The 16,356-nt window shown below is 46.0% G+C and overlaps 1 protein-coding gene across 1 annotated transcript in view; it reads right to left on the bottom strand.

Annotated features, from left to right (window-relative positions):
• Nucleotides 1–6,153, bottom strand: part of LOC308310986 (plexin-C1-like) — a 78,539-nt gene extending 72,386 nt beyond the window's left edge. Inside the window, exons 1-4 of the mRNA XM_080757479.1 lie at nt 5,977–6,153; nt 4,809–5,142; nt 3,391–3,577; nt 636–1,470 (exon numbers count right to left, since the gene is read on the bottom strand). Coding sequence (XP_080613605.1) covers nt 636–1,470; nt 3,391–3,577; nt 4,809–5,133 — 1,347 coding nt within the window. The 5' untranslated portion in view covers nt 5,134–5,142; nt 5,977–6,153. The remainder of the gene's footprint in view (nt 1–635; nt 1,471–3,390; nt 3,578–4,808; nt 5,143–5,976) is intronic.
• Between the last annotated feature and the right edge of the window lie 10,203 nt (nt 6,154–16,356).

Here is a 16,356-nt window from a genome sequence, read left to right as displayed (position 1 = left end):
ACACACACACACACACACACACACACACACACACACACACACACACACACACACACACACACACACACACACACACACACACACACACACACACACACACACACACACACACACACACACACACACACACACACACACTATGAAGGACCCCAAGAAAAACAAGTGCTTTCTTGGGTTATGAATCATAACCTACCATAAGCCCTCAATGGGGGTTGGGTTTTTGTGCCGCTTGGGATACTATTTACATTATGAAGAGAGGATATATTTTGAGCGATTGAAATAAGCGAATTAGCACAACACCCCATGCCCCATTCAATTCAATGCAATTCATTGAGGGCTTATATTAGGGGAAATAGCCAATAATGTGCTTTTGCACAAAATAACACCTGGACCTCTTTGGTGGGGACGTAACGACTACAAATAAAAGGTAAGAAAGCCTTAAGAGGTTGTAGGTCTGCTATTTTTTTTTTAATCGAAGAACGACTGACATAGAAGACATTTTTAGAATGTGATCTCAGGTCAGAATGGAAAACTGTCAGGATGTAGAAGACCTTTTTAGAATCTGATCTCAGGTCAGAATGGGTTAAGTAAAACATGTTGCGTACTTGTTCCAGTGTGTTATAGGGGCTGTATACCTTGTCCTTGTCCCATTCCTTATCACAGTTGCTGAAGCAGAAGTGCGGGTCATCGTCGCTCGCTCCTCTCGGGGTTCGGGGGCTGATATCAAAGACGGCCAGCGCCGTGTTGTTGTTGTTCGCCCCGTCCTGCGTGCGCGTGTCGTCGCCGCCACCACGGCCGGCCGCCGCGAACACCCCTGCCCACAGGACGCGTGAGGCGCCACCGCCGCGTGGAGGAACCATCACGGACGAAGATCGCAGAAAGCCGCGCTTTGTGAACCCGCCGCCGTCGTCCTCGCAGCACCGCAGCGTCGCGCCGCGCAGCGACTTGAGCGTTTCCGACTTGCCCTTTTTGCTCTCGAGCCAAACGAGGCGAACGTCACCGCCGTCACCGCCGCCACCGCCGCCACCGCCGCCACCGCCTCCGTTCCCGTCTTCCGACGAAGATGACGACGGGATTCTAGAGAGCGTGTAAACGGTCGAGTTGATCTGAAAGCCGTCCACGAGCTCGAACTTTATGTTGGGTCTTTTTTTCTGAGCATCGTCGGAGGAGGAGGAGGAGGTTCCGCCCGGGGGGACTTTGGTTCTGTTCGCGACGGGCTGGAGTCTGGTCCAGATGTGAGCGTTGCCGTGCTCGCCTTTCACCGAGAAGATCCCGCCCGTCTGCAGGTCGTCGGTGTTGTGCAGGTAGACGCCGCGGTCGCCCACCAGGATGCCGCAGCTCTCGTACTTCCGCTTGGCGGCCAGGATGTATGCCTGGGTCTTCCCGTCGCGGACCGCCACCTGCACCAGGCCTCCGCTGAACGAGTCGTCGGGTCCAGAACCCAGGCTGATCTTCTCCATGTGCACCGACCTGGAGAGAAAACGGGTTGCATCGTTATAGCGCTTTTCTATATGCACTATACCGTACGTCCTCCCTACTCAAAGCACTTTACAATGGTCCATTCATTGGTTAGACATACCATTGGTCCGATATCTGAAACCGTTACCCTAACCCTAACCTCCCACGGGGCAGCACACCTAAACCTAAACCTAACCCTTAACCCTCTCCCAACCCTTAACGCGCCCCTCACCAACCTTAGTCCGGTCGTCTTAACGCACCCCTCACCAACCTAAATCCGGTCGCTTTAACGCACCTATCACCAACCTTAATCCGGTCGTCTTAACGCACCCCTCACCAACCTTAATCCGGTCATTTTAACGCACCCCTCACCAACCTTAATCCGGTCCTCTTAACGCACCCCTCACCAACCTAAATCCGGTCGTTTTAACGCACCCCTCACCAACCTTAATCCGGTCGTTTTAATGCACCCCTCACAAACCTTAATCCGGTCGCTTTAACGCACCCCTCACCAACCTTAATCCGGTCGTCTTAACGCACCCCTCACCAACCTTAATCCGGTCGTTTTAACGCACCCCTCACCAACCTTAATCCGGTCGTTTTAACGCACCCCTCACCAACCTTAATCCGGTCGTTTTAACGCACCCCTCACCAACCTTAATCTGGTCGTTTTAACGCACCAATCACTTAATCCAGTCAGACCAATGCTATGTCTAACCAAAGTATGCCTCCCACATTGGGAGGTGAAGCGGCGAACAGTCGACACCAGCGTCCTCACTTTCCACATTCACACACCGACGTTGGCGTGCTCACACCGACCGACTCATTGGAGGCAGGGTGGGGACAGGAGGAGGAGGAGCCGGGATTCGAACCGCCGACCCAGGGACCATTGGACGACCTGCTCTACCTCCTGAGCCACAGCCGCCCCAGATAGAGATAGGGTGACCACATCCAAACTGTCCACGGGGGACAAGTGGGACAGGGTTAGGTCATATTTGACCACAGGCCTAATATTGTGTTATATTTTGTTATTAACCCTACAAGACCAGGATATATTTCTACTTGCAAAAAAGAGATTTCAACCTTTTACTACTACTTGTACTACTAGTACTTTGCAGAGGAAAATATGCACATTTATTTAAAAAAATAATATTAAAATAATAATGATAATAAATTAATATTTTGTTTCACATTTGGGGGATATCTTTCACATTAATAAATGGCGTCTCACATTTTGTTATTTTGGTCATGGGTGGTATGACTTCATCGTTGCTGTAGCCTAGGGGACCTTTCTCATGATATGTCTCAAGCTTAAAAATACGTCTTGCAGGAAAAGAGACAATGAGAGCTTTGGAACAGAAATCCAACTATTAGGGGACTATATATAACTATTAGGGCATTCGAACACTGATGCCTGCAAGTCACAATTTAGGCATTTGGCAGACACACATCCAGTTACCAGCTCAGTGGCCTTGTGGTTAGAGTGTCTGAGACTGGGAGGTCAGGGTTCAATCCCCGGCCGGGTCATACCAAAGACTGTAAAAATGGGACCCAATGCCTCCCTGCTTGACACTCAGCATCAAGGTTTGGATTGGGGGTAAATCCCTGCGACATACTAGCGTCATGTCCAGGGGGTGTACTTGTACATCAAGCTGCCTCACGCTACAGAAACAGGAGATACCGGTAGGCTCCTGCCCTATGGGCCTCATGGCTACAGAAACAGGAGATAGGCTCCTGCCCTATGGGCCTCATGGCTCGGCAAGGCTACTTACATCCAGAGTGACACAGTAAGCAAGAACAACACATGGCGATACATATAGGGTTGGGATTCGGAATCGGGTCCGTTTCAGACCCGGTTCCGACATTGCGGTTCCCCAAACGGATCTCAGCCTACACGAGTCCACGACCCAGACAGACACATGGTCACCCTACCTGCGGATGTCCTTCAGGTCCAGCAGCTCACAGTAGTCGCAGCCTCGCAGCGTCTCGCCACAGACCACCAGGGTGCCGTTCTCCACGAACGGCACCATCAGGTTGACCACGAAGTAGACCTCGTCCTCACCAGGGTGGTGGCGGTGGTCCTCCTCCCCGACGGCCCCCCCGTCCTCTGGGACGAGCGCTGCACAATTCATTTAAAAAAAAGAGATCTACATTCAGACACCTGTGTGAGATCACATTTCTAAATGTGATCCGGAACTAGTTGTCTGTCCAGTTCATTTTATAGTTACTTTTATGTTGTTTTGCTACAAGAGAGAGACTTTCTGGACATGAACCCCCCTTTGGTGTTTTAAGCACTATGTTATGCTTTAGCTGTTGAAAAATAGCAGATCAACAAGCTCGTAGTGCGGCGCTACGAGCTTGTTGACGAGCTTGTAGATCTGCTATTTTTTTTTTAAGTTGTGAAAATGTGGTGCAAATCTTTGAATCAATATTCTTTCAGAGGGAACGTTTTTAACTCAAATCTTTGCCTCATGGGGGGGGGGGGTCCCTGGAACAACATATATCCGGCTGCCAAATACATATATTTATGGGGGTCCTTGACATGAAAATGTTTGAGAACGACTGACATACAGTAGAAACATAGGGTTTTTCAGAAAACTATCAGGATTTTGATGACTTGTAGAATCGGCCCCAGTCCAAAATGGGTTAAGAGAGGTTTAAGGTTTAAGAAACTACAGACTATAAAGATGATACATATTTAATTAGGGATGCACCGAAAGGGAAAGGGAAAAACCCAATATGATTAATATTATATATCTTTTTTTTGTACCATTGCTGTCATGGCCGTGCCTTAAAGCTATACATGATTATGGTTGAACTTTGATCACGTCACCACAACAAAACATTAGCTTACGTCGTATAGGTAACCCTGTGTGTTTCGACTATTCAGTGATATTTGTTCTGCTTATTCCGCATTTATATGAATTTTTTGCCATTTTCTGCGACCGAATATTCGGTGCATCACTAAAAAGGTTCATGGAAAACAATGAGAATCGTGATCTCAATTCTCGTGGAGGAAAACAAAAATCCAGATTCACGTCAACCCATTTCGACCTGAGACCAGATTCATAAAAACCTATGTTTCTATGTCAGCGGTGCTCAACCTTTTTCATGTCAAGGACCCCCAGCATTATCTGTATTTGGCTGCGGACCCCCATCTGAAAATATGTTGTTCCAGGGACCCCCCCCCCCCCCCCCCCCATAGCAGACCCCCCCCCCCCATAGCAGACCTAAAAGCTCATAGCGCGCCACTCAGTGCAGCTAAACAAGATATGCTTAAAACACCAAAAAAGGGGTTCATCGCCCGTTGAACGGGTCAAGAGCGAGAATGGTTGCCACAGCAGCGTTACCCTCTGGGACCCTCTGGAAGGTGTTGTTGGTCAGGGACCCCCTCTGGGACCGGCTCTGGAGCTCTGGGTCCCTCTGGAAGGTGTTGTTGGTTAGGGACCCCCTCTGGGACCGGCTCTGGAGCTCAGACAGGGTGTGGTCCAGGTGGTACAGCCTCTCCCGGGTCACCACGTACACGGAACCGCTGGACACCACCGCGAAGTCACGCACGTCTCCGGCGAAGGTGAAGACTTCCCCCCCTCCTCCTCCTGCTGCTGGCTCCTCCCCCTCCGCGCGCTGAGCACCGTTACCGCTCATCACGGCCAATAGGAACAGCAGGATCAGCATGTCAGCTCCCTGTGGGGACGGACGGACAGACAGACAGACAGACTAAATGTTTTGATGAATTGAACATGGTGGACCCTCTTGTAAACAAGTGTAATGCTTAATTGGGTCGTCCACTCACAGTTAACAGTCTCTGTATTGAGGTTGTGCTTGAAATGTACTGTAATTCTGCAAACCGTTAATAAATATTTCAATCAATCAATCAAAACAGACAGACAGACAGACAGACAGAAGTGTATAGCCTTTCAACCTGTGGAAGTACATTTTATTGGTGTATTTTACTACTATTTTAGCGGTGCACTGGAATACTTAATGTATTAATGGATTGAGATGACTTGACTGGACTGGACTATGACGGACTAACAGTTTTATGCCATGAAGTTTTAGCCCCATCAGTGTCAGTTTCTTTGTCTTTGTGTTCTCTCTGTTGATACTGTTATTATGTTGTGGTTACTGTATGTCTCATACAGTGACAATAAAGATCTTATCTTAACCCGAGGTCCCGGGGACCACCAGTGGTCCTTCAGGGAGGTTCCAGGTGGTCCCCCACATGCTCTCTAAAGTGATGGAGAGTTGGTATAACCAAATGGACCCTTATTAGATCTCTTAACTCTTGACACCGTAAAATGAAACCAAATGGCATTTTGGTTTCATGTTTACACTCTCAACTATTATTGTTAAAACATCTGCATTTACTTAATTTACAAGAGGTCTATACCCAATTAAGAGAATGTAAAATAATAATAATAAAAATAAATTGATCGAAAAATAATTTAGATCAACGTTTTCGCCTGTTATCTCTCCAAATGGTACCGACTTCAATACAGCATGGAATTGTGGACAAACCTGATCCAACGACAACAAAATACTCCTTTAGTTGTGGGTCTGCATGCGAGGCAAAGAATCTCGTCAAATGGTGGTTCCGTGGCTCAAATGCATGAATAATTAATATACATGGACCTTGATATGAAAAGGGTTGAAAAACTCTATTGCCACTGACACACGGACGGCACACTACAGCCCTGCTACTGAACACGGACTGACTCTGTGCCAAAAGTCAACTGGTGGGCAGATAAATCATGATGCGTTCTGTAAATGGGGAATGGGGATCTGCGCGCTTCCTTCTGTGCGCCTCACACAGAGAGAGAGAGAGAGAGAGAGAGAGAGAGAGAGAGAGAGAGAGAGAGAGAGAGAGAGAGAGAGAGAGAGAGAGAGAGAGGACATGTGTGAAGATCGGGTGTTTTCTGTGCCTGCCTCTGTCTGCAGATGATCAGGGAGGGACAGAAATTACCCCCAAATAACCCTGAGGCTATACTAATGCGTAGAGAGGCCAAGATGCTACTGTCTGTATGCCCACTGCCAGTGCAGTGTTTTCTTTTATTTTCCTTTTTTTCTCTCCATATCAAGTAAGATTTTGTCCACAATTCCATCCATGCTGTATTGATGTTGGTATACCATTAGGAGAGATAACAGGTTGTATTGATGTTGGTACCATTAGGAGAGATAACAGGTTGTATTGATGTTGGTATACCATTAGGAGAGATAACAGGTTGTATTGATGTTGGTACCATTAGGAGAGATAACAGCCAAAGCACTGATCAAAAATAACAATTCTTCTACATTCTCTATAGTTTTACATTTCAGTTTGTTTTTGTACTGTGCTATTTTATTCTTGTATGGGTCTGTGCTGTCTTTTTAACTATAGGAGGAACATAGTGGAACAATTGGTTCCTGTTTGAAACAGAAAACAGTTGTTTTGTGTGCGTGCGCGCGTGCACGTGCGTTTGTGACTGACTGACTGTGCATTTATTGCGTGTGTGATCTTTGTCAATTTCTGATCTTTCATTTCTCAGCGAGTGTAGTGATTAGTGAACGATGCTATCCTACCTGTACTGTACTGTACTGTACTGTACTGTACTGTACTGTACTGTACTGTACGAGTGTAGTGAACGATGCTATCCTACTTTTGGGGGCTTTTCATTCTCCTTAGACCTCGTGTGGAACTGTATAGCCTTACTTTCCTGTGATTTCTGAGTGGTGCAACCACTCAGCTATGTGTGTCCCTGGGTCTGTCCCTGTGTCCCTGGGTCTGTCCCTGTGTCCCTGGGTCTGTCCCTGTGTCCCTGTGTCTGTCCCTGTGTCCCTGGGTCTGTCCCTGTGTCCCTGTGTCCCTGTGTCTGTCCCTGGGTCCCTGGGTCTGTCCCTGTGTCCCTGGGTCTGTCCCTGTGTCCCTGGGTCTGTCCCTGTGTCCCTGGGTCTGTCCCTGGGTCTGTCCCTGTGTCTGTCCGAGTACGAAAATAGTGTTTATTCACCACCAAGTGTCACTGTTGCACAGCCTAACACACAGACACACACAGGCCAGCGAGGAGGGCTTGTACAGTACAGTACAGTACAGTACAGTACAGTACAGAACAGTACAGTACAGTACAACTCACTTCAGAGTTGTACTTTTATTAATGTAAACCGTTAATAAAGTATTCAATATTCAAAGCAGGCAAACAATCCCAGAGCAGCGAGCCAGGCAACAACAACTAAATAAATAATATATAGGTTTCCATCAGTGTTGTGTTCGTCGACTATGCCTTTTTTCACTGACGAAAACTACATGGAAACTAAAAAAAAACTAAGCTACGATGATTAAAACTGAGACTAAATGTATACTGACAATTCTGTCAACAAATACAAACTAGACTAAAATGTTAGGAGGGGACTAGTATAGGCCTAAGTCATTTTACACTCTGTTGCATGCTGAAAATATAGCTGATCTACAAGCTCACAACGTACCTTGTAGATTGTAGATTTTCAGCAAGTGTAAAATCAGTCATTACGAGGTCTGCCGAAATACATTTTCGTCGACTAAATCACCTGTAGATTTAGTCGACTAAAAGCTTATGACATTTAATCGATTAAAACTAAAGACTAAACACTAAAACATTCCAGGTGACTCAAATGTGACTAAAACTATAAATTAAATCTATTCAAGAGACTAATGACTAAAACTAAAATCAAAATGTGCTGCCAAAAACAACACTGTAATGGACTAAATGAAAATAATTGTCATGCAACTTGAAGCAGCTGGAATCACACACTCAGGCCACTCAGGAAGCTGGTGTGCCACCTAGTGGTAACTAGTGGCAACAACTAGTCTACCTCAGAGGTCCCCAAAAAGGGGTCCGGGGACCCCTGGGGGTCCTTGAGGGAGTGCCAGGGGGTCTATCCCAGCTCTGATGGATAGACTAGTTATAGGAACCAAATGGACCCTGGCCTTATGGGTCTGTAACTCTGAGAGTGTACAAATTGGTTCCATTTGTACACTGTCAGAGTTTAACTAACATTGATTTTACAATATAAAATGTGGGTCCCAGAGATAGAAATACTATATTAAATGGGGGCCGGTAGCCTTAAAGCATGTCAAACTGGGGGTCCTTGAAATTTGCTGCTAGAGCCGTAAAAATCTTGTCTTATGGGGGGGGGGGGTCCCTGGCATATATTTTCTAATGGGGGTTCTTGTTCTTGTGCCTTCATGTGTTCTTTGTGCACATTAAAAAATGTGCACAACTAAATTAGTTAGGCTATATACTTTAAAAAACCTATACAAAAAAAAACATAATTTAACAATGAGCCGAGCTTTTAGGTCAGACTCAGAGACAATAGCAGACACCTCGAATGCAACATTTAAAAATCGTGTATTTTGACATTTTAAAGAAATTAACCTATATGTGGAAGACGCTTCATGAGACTTATAGTTAATTGGGACTTGCGGGCTTCCAAATTCACCAATTTGCAATATTAGGTATACACAGTTTACACTGCAATTCAAAAGTATATAGCCTCAAAACATCAAACAGATCCATTTCATTTGAAATATAAAGCCTTTCTCTGCTATATAGCCTATTACAATAACTAATAACATATTGGACAATTTAAATGTACTTAAATTGGGGTTTGTTTGGGGACAGACTAGAGTCACTAGACAGACACAGGCCGTGTGTTAATTGTGTGTGTGTGTGTGTGTGTGTGTGTGTGTGTGTGTGTGTGTGTGTGTGTGTGTGTGTGTGTGTGTGTGTGTGTGTGTGTGTGTGTGTGTGTGTGTGTGTGTGTGTGTGCATGCATGCGTCCGTCCGTGCGCGACGCGCTACTACTTCCTAACACTAGAGGGCACGCGCACACCACCAAACCAACCAAATCAACCAACCCGACCAAACAAACACATCGCCCAGATTCAGAACACTGCAACGGCATGCAGGGCTATAGTGGCAGCATCACAGATCTATGTATAAACAGCTGCATGGGGCAGGCTGAGGTGAGGCAGCATCACAGTAGATCTATAAACACGGCTCACTGCTCAGCTGCACAGCAGAATGAAGTGACTCCTCCATCCAGCCTGGTGGATTCTCTATTCTGCACTCTCTTCATGATCATTGAGACAGGCTGACAGCTCCGTTCCATTCGTCTGCTGCTGCGCCGCGGTCACTATATAGAGTATATTATAGACTATAGTCTGTCTGTCTGTGCACCAGGCGTGTCTTGTTCTGCACAGATATAAGGTCAACTTGTGTCTCTGATATATCGCTGCGTTTTGCCACCCTCTCCATTCAGTCGTTTCTGGTGAGTAAATAAATATATGCTGCTGCTGTTTGTTTGTGTGTCAATAATAATAATAGGCTACAGGTCTGTTTAGAGATCTAGCCTACAAAGTTGACTGTTGTTGTTGCTTTGCTTCATGCTCTCCTGTAGCTCTGTGTTTGACATGATCTTACTAATAATATCCTACCTTTTAAGGCTCACATTATTTATTTGGTTATTTTTAAAAAGATCGAAATAGCCCTATGTGTATCTATTCAAAGTTGATTTGGTGTGACTGCAGTAGGATAGCTGGATAAGAATAGTCGGTGCATTTCAACGGTAATGTTATCCTGTTTGTTGGGGAAATGAAAACGGAAATCCAAATCAACAACAACAATATAACGCAATTAATTTCCACTTCATTATAACCGCGTGAATGACGTTCAGTTCGCGCTGCATGGTGTGAAGGACATGAATGATCTGTGACTGTAATAGATAGCGCACTGACTGTACAGAGCAGCCTTTTGTCATGTAATCAGTTATAAATGATCGTTACATTGATTGATAATAATTAAGGTTCTTAAACGCGGCGCGTGGGCGCGTTTGGCATTGTAGCAGTAGGCTATATATACGGTTCCCAAAGTGGTGGTCCGGGGACGCCCTATGGGGGGGTCCCTGCCTGGGGGGGCTGCGGGGGCCGGGGCTAATGAGGGTCATTTTGGGGGTCCGGTCCTTGACGTGAAAAAGTTTGGCAACCGTAATTGCCTCTATCTCTCGGCAAAGGTCCTTTATGAGGTGTAGCCCTGACTGTGAGGAGATGATGTGGGGATGTGGGGGCATTTTAGCTGTCTTTCACTGTCCCCCACTGTCTCTCACTGTCCCCCACTGTCTCCCACTGTCCACCACTGTCTCTCACTGTCTCTCACTGTCCCCCACTGTCTCCCACTGTCCACCACTGTCTCTCACTGTCTCTCACTGTCTTTCACTGTCCCCCACTGTCTCCCACTGTCCACCACTGTCTCCCACTGTCTCCCACTGTCCACCACTGTCTCCCACTGTCTCCCACTGTCCACCACTGTCTCTCACTGTCTTTCACTGTCCCCCACTGTCCACCACTGTCTCTCACTGTCCCCCACTGTCTCCCACTGTCCCTCACTGTCCACCACTGTTTCTCACTGTCCCCCACTGTCCCTCACTGTCCACCACTGTCTCTCACTGTCCACCACTGTCTCCCACTGTCCACCACTGTCTCTCACTGTCTTTCACTGTCCCCCACTGTCCACCACTGTCTCTCACTGTCCCCCACTGTCTCCCACTGTCCCTCACTGTCCACCACTGTTTCTCACTGTCCCCCACTGTCCCTCACTGTCCACCACTGTCTCTTACTGTCCACCACTGTCTCTCACTGTCCCCCACTGTCTCCCACTGTCCCTCACTGTCCACCACTGTCTCTCACTGGCTCTCACTGTCCCATGCACTGTCCCCCACTGCCCTCACTGTCCCCCCTGTCTCCCACTGCCCTCACTGTCCCCCCTGCCCCTGCACTGTCCCCCCTGTCTCCCACTGCCCCCCTGTCCTCACTGTACCCCCTGCACTGTCTCCCACTGCCCCCCTGTCCTCACTGTCCCCCATTATCCCCACATGCATTGAGATTACTTTGCGCAAAAAAAAAAGACTAGTAGCTATATTGATGGATTTTGTTATGTTAAACTCTTAAAAAGTAAATTCAGGTGGTCCCCATGCAGCTAAATGATGGAGTTATTGGTAACCAAATGGACCCTTATAGATCTTTAACTCTTTGAGAGCGTACAATGAAACCAAATGCGGACCCATTCATTTTACACTCTCAAGATTGACATTATTGTTAAACATTTGCATTAGCCATTCTTAATTTACAAGAAGTCTACTACAAAGCAGATCTACAAGCTCACAATGCGTCGCATTGCGACGCATTGTGAGCTTGTAGATCTGCTATTCTCAAATGGCCGAAATGTATATAGAGCTGAAGTGAATATAATGTCATCATCGTCAACCGCGGTCGAGATCATGGATTTAATGGCATTTTCATAGCGCTTTCATGGCTTTCAAAGCGCTTTACAATGGTCCATTCATTGGGAGGTGAAGCGGCGAACAGTCGACGCCAGCGTCCTCACTTCCCACATTCACACACCGACGGTGGCGAGCTCACACCGACCCTTGCCCAAGGACACTTCCACATAATTTCACAACAATGCCACGCCAGACCTTCCGGTCCTTTATTGCCACCCCCAGTCCCTGCTTACTATAGCGATGACATCAGGGAACGGCAGTTTTCCACCTCTGGTCTGCTTTGAGGCAGGACTCCAGAGAAGAAGGGAAGATATAACCTCATTGTCAGCTCTCTCGGGAGCCACAGGTTAGTTTTAACATGCCACACATGTCAGGAGACACGTGTGAGTTTTAACCTGCCACCCATGTCAGGAGCCACAGTGTTGTCAGACTAATGCCTGTCAGGCTGACTGTCAGTGTGTCTAACCAACGTGTTGTCAGACTAATGCCTGTCAGGCTGACTGTCAGTGTGTCTAACCAACGTGTTGTCAGACTAATGCCTGTCAGGCTGACTGTCAGTGTGTCTAACCAACGTGTTGTCAGACTAATGCCTGTCTGTCGGGCGGTCAGTGTGTCTAACCAACGTACGTATGCACCCTGCTGTGTTCTGGACAGGTCACGCGTCTGTCTGTCTGGTATGACTGCTGCTGCGGAGCACTAATCATCATTAAACAAAGACTCTTACTCGACTCGACTCTTACCAGCTCAGTGGCCTTGTGGTTATAGAGTGTCCGCCCTGAGACTGGGAGGTCGGGATTCAATCCCCGGCCGGGTCATACCAAAGACTGTAAAAATGGGACCCAGTGCCTCCCTGCTTGACACTCAGCATCAAGGGTTGGATTGGGGGTAAGTCCCTGCGACATACTAGCGTCATGTCCAGGGGGTGTACTTGTACATCAAGCTGCCTCACGCTACAGAAACAGGAGATCGGCTCCTGCCCCTATGGGCCTCATGGCTCGGCAAGGCTACTTACTTTACTTACTTACTCGACTGAGAGTGCGGATTTTATTCATTACTTGCGCAAGCAGAGCGCGCAAGTAATCATTTCGCTTGGTCTCTTCGAAGTGAAGCCAAGTTTTCTTCAACCGTAAGTCTGTGCCTGGTTTGCTGGGACTAGTTACAAGTTACAACATTACGTCATATACACACCATGTACTCTGGTCCCAGTTCTCAACGATGACGTAATGTTGTAACTGGTCCCAGCAAACCAGGCACAGACTTACGGTTGAAAAAAACTTGGCTTCACTTTTTGGAACCAAGTAACCACAGTATACTGCTAATCAAATTACAACTACATACTCTGTATGTAGTTGTAATGTGATTTGTAATTTGTAAATCTGTGCCTGGTCTGCTGGGACCAGACTACACAGATGACCATATCTCTTACGTCATCACTGAGAGCTAGTCATACATATACACACCATGTACTCTGGTCCCAGTTCTCAACGATGACGTAATGTTGTAACTGGTCCCAGCAAACCAGGCACAGACTTACGGTTGAAAAAAACTTGGCTTCACTTTTTGGAACCAAGTAACCACAGTAATATAAAATAATTATACTGTATAATATATTTTAATTCAGTTTATATACCTTTTTTTTCATCACATATCAATGATTCATTTTTCTGTAAAAAAGTAGTTAGGTAGCAAATAGTTACACTTAATGATTATACATTTCAAACGTTCCTTCACAGAGATACTGAGATGTTATAGTTTCCAGCGGTCGAAAGTACTTGCGCGCTCTGCTTGGCCTACTAGTGTGCAACAAGCAAGTATGCACTCGGCAGAGTGCAGTTCTAGTTTTCTATATGTTCATTTTGAATTTGCACCCAGAGCACACGCCTGCTGGAACTATATAAAACTGTCTGAGTGGAGGGGGCCTTTTGCCTTGAAGTGTTCTGGACAGGTCCGTCAGGCCTTAAAGCTTGTGTTTTTCCAGCTGCTCAACTGTAATTTATTTTATTTTAATTCCCCAACAAGCACGCGAGCACAGATTTAATCTCAAGATCTTAACGCTTGACACACCGTGTGCACGAAGGAATAGTTTATGCTGCGTGCAGTGCAGTATAGGCATGATGTAACACCGGGGCTCCACCGGGCGCGTCAGCGTCACCGTCAGGGAATGTTCCCTTTTTAATGAATGAAGGTTGATAACCAGTGATATAGAAACATGGGGTGACTGTCATGATTTAGAAGAAATTTGTAGAATCGAACTAAATGAGTTAATATACAGATGCCAATGAGCGTGTGTGTCTGTGTGTGTGTGTGTGTGTGTGTGTGTGAGTGAGTGTGTGTGTGAGTGAGTGAGTGAGTGAGTGTACAGTATATACAGTATAGTGTATAATATACACATAGCGTGCACTACATATTGGCAACAGCTGCTTCTATAAACACAAAGCCTTTTATGGAATTTTGCAGTGGTGTGGTAGGAAAAAAAAAGGACACACTTGTTTTACTTAAGTAAAAGTATCAATACTGCTATATGTAAAACATAAAACACATCAGGAGCAATCAGGGGTTCAGAGTCTTGCTCAAGGACACTTCGACACTAACTCTGGGGGAGCCCACAGGGATCGAACCGGGAACCTCACGGTGTGTGTGTGTGTGTGTGTGTGTGTGTGTGTGTGTGTGTGTGTGTGTAAGTGTAAGACCGGAATTCGCTACGAGCTTGTAGATCTGCTATTTTCTTTTTAAATTGTGAAATTGTGGCGCAAATCTTTGAATATATATATTCTTTCAAAGCGAACGTTTTTAACTCAAATCGTTGCATCTGGGGGGGGGGGCCCTGTAACAACATATTTTCTTTTTTTATCCCACGATTTTGTAACACATTTTTCACCCCTATATGTGTCAACTATCTAATGTGATCCTGGGCGCTACACACCCTCCGCCAACCTATAGTCCCCATATATGGGGGACATGCATGGGGAGAGCAACGGACTTTAACTCATGCTTCTGGAACAACATATTGTCAGATGCACAGAGACCTTTCTATGTCTATATGGTTAGAACGCTACAGAGGGATACTAGAGGGAGACAGAAGACCAAAAACAGAATGAGTTGAGCTGCGGTAAAACATGTGTGGAGTGTTGTTACCCCTTCCTTTGACACGGAAAGTAGACGCAACGAGAGGAGTATGAGGGGGCGGCCGCGGGTTATATACGTCGACAATGATAAGTGCAAGCGGGGGCCGGCACACACGAACGCACGCACGCACACGCACGCACGCACGCACGCACGAAAGCACGCACACACGAACGCACGCACACGCACGCACGCACACAGAGGACTGGAGGGGTGGAAGAGGCAGAGAATGTTGTTTCCGCGGCGTTACCGAGGGCAACCACCACCCGCATCATCATCATCATCATCATCATCACCACCACCACTGCTGCTGCTGCTGCTGCTGCTGCTGCCGTGACTCACACTCCTTTGTTGCAGAGGAGGCTTTTAGGAGGCGTTGGGATATCTATAGCGTATTATAGCTATGAAACTATGACGAAAACTAAATGGGATGAAATGAAATGAAAACTAAAGCTATATACGATGACTAAAACTGAGACTAAATATAATTATTGACATTTTCGTCAAGAAATAAAAAAACTAGACTAAAAGGAAGGGACTATAGTGGACAAGAGATCCAGTATACGTCATTTTACACTTGGTTATAGTCGACTAAATCAACTGTAGATTTAGCAAAGCTAAATAGATTTAGTCGACTAAAATGGCATGACATTAATAGTCGACAAAAACTAAGACATTCCAGGTGACTAAAATGTGACTAAAACTAGATGAAAACTATTCAAGAGACTGCGACTACAAATAAAATGTGCTGCCAAAAACAACACCGACTCTGAGCCGACGTGAGCAAGACTTTGGTTATTTTCAAAGACCTGAGCTCCTTCCAACACTTCAGTCATCTTTAACACATTTAGACCTGTTTTCTAAACACTTTTCTGAAAAACCCTATATGTTTCTACAGTATATGTCCGTCGTTCGCGAACAATTTCACGTCAAGAACCCCAAAAATATATTGAATTGGTCGCCGACCCCCATCTGAAAATATGTTGTTCCAGGGACACCTCAGAAGAAAGAATATATAATATATATTCAAAGATTTGCGCCACATGTTCACGATTTTCAAAAATAGCAGTCCTACAAGCTCCTATGAGCTTGTAGATCTGCAATTTTTTTCAATAGCTAAAGTATAACATAATGCTTTAAAACACCCAAAGGGGTTCCCGCCTGAACGGGTTAAATACATGAGCTCCTTCCAACACGCAACACTTTAGTTATCTTCAAAGACAGAAGTACAGTGGAGTTGGTACAGTATGAGGTCTTATCAACCATCAGCCATCCATCATCGCCTTATATCACACTCTCCAGATGGTCACCGTTTCAGGATAGAAAGCAAAGCTCTACCGATAATATACTAACCACAAAATCCCCTTCTAGTCTGTTCTTCTAAACTAAATAAGTGTTTTTAAACCAGCACATCTCACACATAAATGCAGTTTCCCCTAGTTGACTAGTAACACTTTTTTTTCCGGTGACATTTTTTCCAAACGTGTG

The sequence above is a fragment of the Protomyctophum bolini genome (genome assembly GCF_963924005.1).
Source record: "Protomyctophum bolini genome assembly, chromosome: 23".
Lineage (NCBI taxonomy): Eukaryota > Metazoa > Chordata > Actinopteri > Myctophiformes > Myctophidae > Protomyctophum > Protomyctophum bolini.
This window is presented reverse-complemented; position numbering and strand designations above follow the sequence as displayed.